Raw genomic sequence first — 6,753 nt, 5'->3', positions numbered from 1 at the left:
ACAATCGGGGTGGTTCTAGTCGATGAGCCTGGGAAAACCGACCGAGTTCGTTGTGAGCTCGTAAAACAACAAGTTGGGTTGTGAGCTTGTAAAACAACCGGCTGTAATCCAAGGGGTTATAGTGAATTCCCAAGTGAGACTTGGGGAGTGGACGTAGGAGCAAGGGTTAGCTCCGAACCACTATAAACATTGTGTTTGTGATTGCTTGTGTCTCTCTCTCTCACTCTCATTTCACTCACAGCACATAGCAACTAATTAATCATCTTGCAAAAGTATTAATTAGTCATCCTCAAACGTTTTAATTGCAAAATTATTTTAAAACCCAATTCACCCCCCCTCTTGGGTTGTCTATCTGGGCAACAGTTTTCTCTTTTTTGATGATTGTGTGGGTGAAAAAGCTTACCTACCACCAAAAAATTAGGGTATGTGGGCCGACCAAAAATGACTAGCCTCAGTACGACCCGAATATTAGACACAATTATCTCGCATGTGGATGACATCTTATCTGTCATATTGGCAGGATTTTGGTGATCGTCGGGGCCCCTTGCTAGAATGCTGCAAACTGTGAGGAGCTCTTGAGATGCGAACTCGGTCGCACGGTGTTGGGCTTGCCAGATAGCCGCTCTCAATCAGCCGCACGCTAGCATTGTAACGAACTGTAATTGGTCAGTGCTTCTGGTGAGCTGTAGTCGGCCTAAATGGACATCACGAGCCAATAATGAGCATTCTTATTTGCACTTACATTACATATGGTATAGATATTAAATTCTCTTTCCAACCTATAAAGCAATATGGTATCTTGTAGCTTCACTTGTTGGTTTTAAAGCCAATCATATTTGCAGAGATGGCAATCAACCAGCAGATCATCTTCCGAATAGCTAGAGGACTACAAATGGATGGTCCCATGCATATTGTGGACGTCAACTCGACCTCCAAACGTTTTGTTGGCTGTTACCAGGCTCTTACTTCTCTGAGGTTTTAATGGATCTACCCCTCTATCTAACAAACAAATATCATATTAAATTTGATATGAAATATCACAAAAATGCTTATGAAAAAGACGAATAGCTTATAATTACAGGTAGGAAGAACTTTTATAAATTGCCAAACCCTGTCCAAACTTTACAACTTGCTGAATACGCACAAATACGGAGAGGCCCACACCCCACCACCACCAAGACCAAAAGAGTTGAATTTCCTTCAAAGGAAACTTCTCTAGCCACTACTCCAAGAGATCATCGCATGCCCAACTAATGCCTGACCAGACTTAGAAATAGCTTTGCTGATTAACATCCTAGTCATCTTTCTTCCCAAAATGAAACTCGGAGCCATAGCAAAGCCAAAGATCAGTTTGCCTCCCTTCCTCCTCCTCCTCTCCCTCCTGTTCCCTCTTTCCTTGGCCACTGACACCCTTACCCGGACCCAATCCATCCGAGACGGCCAGACCCTGGTCTCGGCCCGAGGTACCTTCGAGCTCGGCTTCTTCAGCCCGGTTGGGTCGACCCACCGTTACCTCGGCATCTGGTACAAGCACATCCCGGTCCAGACCGCCGTCTGGGTCGCCAACCGGGCCAGCCCCCTCCCGGACCGCACCGGCCACCTCCAGCTCGGCCCCGCCGGTGAGCTCCTCCTCACCAACGGCTCGAACCACCCGATCTGGTACACCGACCCGGTTCACTTCTCCCGACCCGTCGCCCAGCTCCTCGACTCCGGCAACTTCGTGCTACGCGATGCAGCGGACGCACTCCGCGTCGGCGTTGCATGGCAGAGCTTCCAATGCCCGACCGACACTTGGCTTCCCGGGATGCGGTTCTCCTCTCGGTTCCCCCTCGGCCTCACTTCCTGGAAGAACTCCGGCGACGCCTCCTTCGGTGATTATACCGTCCGGTTAGACGAGAACGGCCTTCCCCAGCTCATCCTCTGGGGCCGGTCGAACCCGGTCTACCGAACCGGGCCGTGGAACGGCCTGCGGCTCAGCGGCACCCCGGAGATGAAATCCTACAACAGTTTGTTCACCTACGCCTTCGTCTCCAACGAGAACGAGACCTACTACGAGCACGAGCTGAACGACCCATCTATTATTACGAGGCTGGTGCTGGACCAGGCCGGGGAGCTGCAGCGGTTCATATGGGCGAACCAGACCCAGTCCTGGGTCGTGTCCTGGTCCGCACCCAAGGACCTGTGCGACAGGTACGGGAGCTGTGGGCCGTTCGGGGTCTGCAACACGGACTCGAACCCGGTCTGTAAGTGTGTAAAGGGGTTCGAGCCGCGATCAGTCGGGAACTGGACCGCCGGTTGTGTTAGGCGGACCGCCCTGAGGTGCGGGAACCGGGACGGTTTCAGGAGGGTCACTGAGTTGAAGCTTCCAGATACCGCGACCGCTATCGTCAACCGGAGTATGGAACTGGAGGAGTGCAAGAGGGTGTGCTTGGCGAACTGCTCGTGTGTGGGCTACACGGCCGCTGATATCAGTGGGGGTGTTAGTGGGTGCGTGTATTGGGTGGAAGATTTGATGGACCTGAGGGAGTTCCCGAGCGGCGGCCAGGATGTGTACGTCCGATTGGCGGCTTCCGATCTAGGTACGCGTCGCATAACCTTTTTCCCAATGTATTTTGGTGGGCCACAGTTAGCTAATGACGTGGTTGCTGGTGATTGGCTGTTAGAAAAAAAAACAAGAAGCTGGGTTTGAGAGAGTTTGGGCTCCTCGGGTGATCCACAGGTGCTGCATATATCGTTAGCTGTGACACGTGCCAGTCATCATGAACGCTAGAATGACTTCTTCCAACACGCATCACGGCAGATCCTTCGCAGAACTGGAACATAAACGTTTCAGACCGGATCTAAAAAGGGTTTAGATGAATGTGAAAGTGAACGCTGGTTGCATCAAAATTGGAAGACTTTGAACCAAGTTGGGCCGGTTTTTTGAGCTAAACCCGAACTGGCGTAGGTTAATAGATGGATCTAAATTGGAACTGGACCGGCTAGATTTTTTAGGTAACAAGTTGGGTCAATCATTGTGGCGCTCAATCAAGTTGCGTCGATGATTGGGGATAGGGCAAAAAGCCAAAAAGCCGCCGCCCACCTTACAACCCACAAAATCAGCCGCCCGTGGAGGGCGCTAACGTTGATGGCTATCGTCGCCTAGCATAGGTGTGAATAAATAGACTTTTATACAATATAAAATTAAATATTTATTAAAAACTATTTTTTTATTCTTGCGGGTTCAATATTATATGCAATACTTTAATATTAGGATCAATCCATTGGCACTAGCTCTTTTGAGGTGCGCAAGTTTTGAGTGAAATTTCTATAATATTATATATAGCCGATTTCCTAAGATATTCAACAAAATTAAAGTCTTACATAGATTTTGTGCAAATTTATCAGAAAATTAGCTTTCTGTTCTACTTGTTTATTGCTTTCAAACATTTTTATTATTAGCTATTTATTCTATATATTTATTGTTGATCAATTTTTAATTTAGGTATCATGTTAGATATGTTTCTACACTCCATCATTTACAAATTGATGCAAACATTATCAAATCTTGTATAAAATGCAATAGGCAATGATGCAAGTTGAGGTATGCCAAGTCTGTCATGAACTCTAGAACTTCGGTGAGCCTACGAAGAAGAAAAAAAGAGTTTGGTCTCCATATAACCCACATATATTAGTAGCAAGTAGATTCAGCTCAGCATATTCTTCGCATGCCCTGCTAGAATTTGGTCTCCATAGAATCCTTTTCCCTTTCGAGAATAATGAGTACTCGAAGTCACTCTTGATGTGCTTGTTCATGAGCTTCTTGTAATCTGCAATTTTAAGTTTCTGCTATTGTCGATTCATGCACACATTTACCTACAGCACACAAAAACTTCAAGTTGTTCTTCTCACCAAATGGCGTCACATACCAAATGGTTTTGAAATTATACTGTCTTCTTCCAGATGAGGATGATGATGAGGACGACGAAACACATGTTCCTGTGGACAAGGAAAAGTTGATCATAATTATAGTCGCAACAATCTGTTTATCTTTGTTTTTGTTGCAATTATGCCTCTGTAGCCTCTGGAAAAAGAAGTTGCAAGGAAAAGGTAAGACATGTGCTTCATAGATAGCTATGCTCATTGGAATAGATCAAACTTTACACCTGATTGTTGGGCTATTTGTTGATTGCAGCAAAGATCGAACAATGCGAAAGTCACTCATTACTTGGTTTTGGAGCTAATGTAGCACATAGCAGCATGTCAACAGATGATGTCAATATAAGTGCAGAGTTGTCTCTATTCAGTTTAGGCACTATTGCTGCTGCTACTGACAATTTCTCGGAAGAAAGTAAGCTAGGAAAGGGTGGTTTTGGGGAGGTGTACAAGGTAATTAGCCTTCTCCTTCTTCTTTTTTTTCGCTAACTAGTTCTTTCAGTTATATGCAATAAATCGTTGAATTTGGAGGACTTACACTTTCAATCATTTCTTCTTGTGTCTACAATCATGCAACAGATGTTGGTTTTGTTGGCAGGGTAAATTATCTAATGGGCAGGAAGTGGCTATTAAAAGACTTTCAGATAGTTCAGGACAAGGACTTGAGGAGTTCAAGAATGAGGTTATTCTGATTGCTAGGCTACAACACATGAACCTTGTGAGGCTTCTAGGTTTCTGCACTCAAGGAGAAGAGAAGATGCTGATCTATGAGTACATGCCCAATAAAAGTTTGGATTCCATCCTCTTCGGTGAGCTTCTTTAAACATGCATTTTTTGCTCACTGCTTATGATGCACTAGTTCCACATAGAAAGGAGAAATTTTTATGCGATCAAATTATTTGAATATCGTGATGTAGTTTTTCTCCACTTTTGGATGCAAGGATGGAAAACTATCAGCAATTTCATCAGGAACATGGAGAAAGTATAATGGACTAATTGGATAATCTTGTGCCATTATGACTTTCTTGTTACCCCGCTGTTGAAGCATTTGTCTTATATTTTTTCATTCTATAACCAAGTAAATAACTATTCAATTTTTTTAATTGGAATTTGAATCAGATCCGACCAAGGGAGCAATATTGGATTGGAGTAAACGCAAGAGAATAATTGATGGGATTGCTCAAGGACTCCTCTACCTCCACAAGTACTCTAGACTGAAAGTTATCCACAGAGATCTAAAAGCTAGTAACGTTCTTTTGGATGCCGAGTTGAACCCAAAGATATCAGACTTTGGAATAGCAAGAATATTTGAAGGAAATCAAGAGCAAGGAAAGACAAGAAGAATTGTTGGGACATAGTAAGTGAAATCTTTCTTCAAGTGAACTTTAATATTAAACTCTTAGATGAAAAAAACTGATGCTAACGATCAACTAATCATTGTTCCCTCTCTCTGTAGTGGCTATATGCCTCCTGAGTACGCTCTATGGGGGCATTTCTCTGAAAAGACTGATGTCTTCAGCTATGGAGTGTTGCTCCTAGAAATTATCAGTGGCGAGAAGGTTTCTGGTTCTCAGGGCATGAACGGCTCTTTGAATCTTTTAAATTACGTAAGCATGTTCGTCAATCTTTGAATTAATAACGAGCTATTGGGAAACATGTATAAACCAATTTGATGCAAGCACTGTGTAACATTTTTCTTTTCATGACAGGCATGGGAGATTTGGGAGGATGGGAGGGCCTTAGAGCTAGTGGATCCACAACTAGGCAATTCCTATTGCGAAGAAGAGTTGCTGAGATGCATCCATGTGGGACTATCATGTGTGCAAAAAAGTGCTCAAGATAGACCTACAATGTCAGCTGTTGTTTCCCAGCTGGGTGGTAGTAATGTAAGCCTTCCTTCACTGAATCAACCAGCCTTCCATGCTCGTGAAGGTCAGGTAAGTGGAGAAGATTGTCAAAAGAGAGGTAATGGTTCCTCAAATGAAGTAACCATTACTATGATGGAAGGTAGGTGATACATGCTTTCATCTCCTATCGAAGAAACCGTCCCTGTATGCTTGTGGGTGAAGATGCGAACAAGCCATCTCTTTGGTGACAAAGGTACAGTGAGAGAGAATTTTTATTTCTCAGAAGATTCTTCCAGAGAGGAGAGAAATTTCAAAATTTTGGGTTATCTTATTTGAGGTGACGTAAGTGGATTCGAGCTGTGAAATTTTACATATGAAGTATTAAGTCATGTACTGTAATGCATGAGATCTTTTTTTTTTTTTTTTTTTTGAGGAGTGCAATGCTTAATCTAAGAGAAACAATCGGACACCATTAGATCCCCCTCCCTCTCTACTTTTATGTGCTTAGTGCCAAGGCGATGAAGCTTTTCTAAACTGTCATATACAATGCCTCTTGTACAACTCCTCTTCAAGGTAGTAGAGTTCTTTTTTGATGTAAAGGGAGGAAAAAGAAGCCATCCGGCTTTTATTAAATATTAATCGTATTTATAGCAAAGATGAGGAGTAGAAATGAGTTACATTGTCAAGGAAGGAGAGGAATACATGCCAGAAAAAGAAGCTAAATGACGCCAAACCGAGTGTCTGATAATCAGGAAAGAAAATGTTGATGCTCGTAAGAAGAAGCACTGGAGGAAAAAATCTCATCCAAATCAACAAGTAAGGGCATTTATTGCCTGAAAAGTTCCAAGCAATTTCACAAAGATTCCCAAATCAACACTTTCCTGCTATACCGGCCTCTTTTGAACATGAAGAGCTCTGTTTTGCTGATCTCAGAAGACAAAGTTATTGTACCCCTTCCCACATCCAAATGAGATATTAAAATAAGCACAAG

At 43.5% G+C, this 6,753-nt stretch overlaps 1 protein-coding gene across 1 annotated transcript; it reads left to right on the top strand.

The window, feature by feature from the left end:
• The first annotated feature begins 1,099 nt into the window (after nt 1–1,099).
• On the top strand, nt 1,100–6,242 carry LOC103696673 (G-type lectin S-receptor-like serine/threonine-protein kinase At4g27290). Its single transcript, XM_039116432.1, has 7 exons — nt 1,100–2,579; nt 3,943–4,089; nt 4,175–4,368; nt 4,514–4,724; nt 5,035–5,272; nt 5,372–5,522; nt 5,625–6,242. The coding sequence occupies exons 1-7, from the start codon at nt 1,316–1,318 to the stop codon at nt 5,928–5,930; spliced, it is 2,511 nt and encodes an 836-aa protein (XP_038972360.1). The 5' UTR covers nt 1,100–1,315; the 3' UTR covers nt 5,931–6,242.
• The last annotated feature ends 511 nt before the right edge of the window (nt 6,243–6,753 follow it).

Source organism: Phoenix dactylifera, unplaced genomic scaffold, assembly GCF_009389715.1.
Source record: "Phoenix dactylifera cultivar Barhee BC4 unplaced genomic scaffold, palm_55x_up_171113_PBpolish2nd_filt_p 000092F, whole genome shotgun sequence".
Taxonomy (NCBI): Eukaryota; Viridiplantae; Streptophyta; class Magnoliopsida; order Arecales; family Arecaceae; genus Phoenix; species Phoenix dactylifera.
Note: the sequence above shows the minus strand (reverse complement) of the source record. Positions and strands in the feature narration are given on the sequence as shown.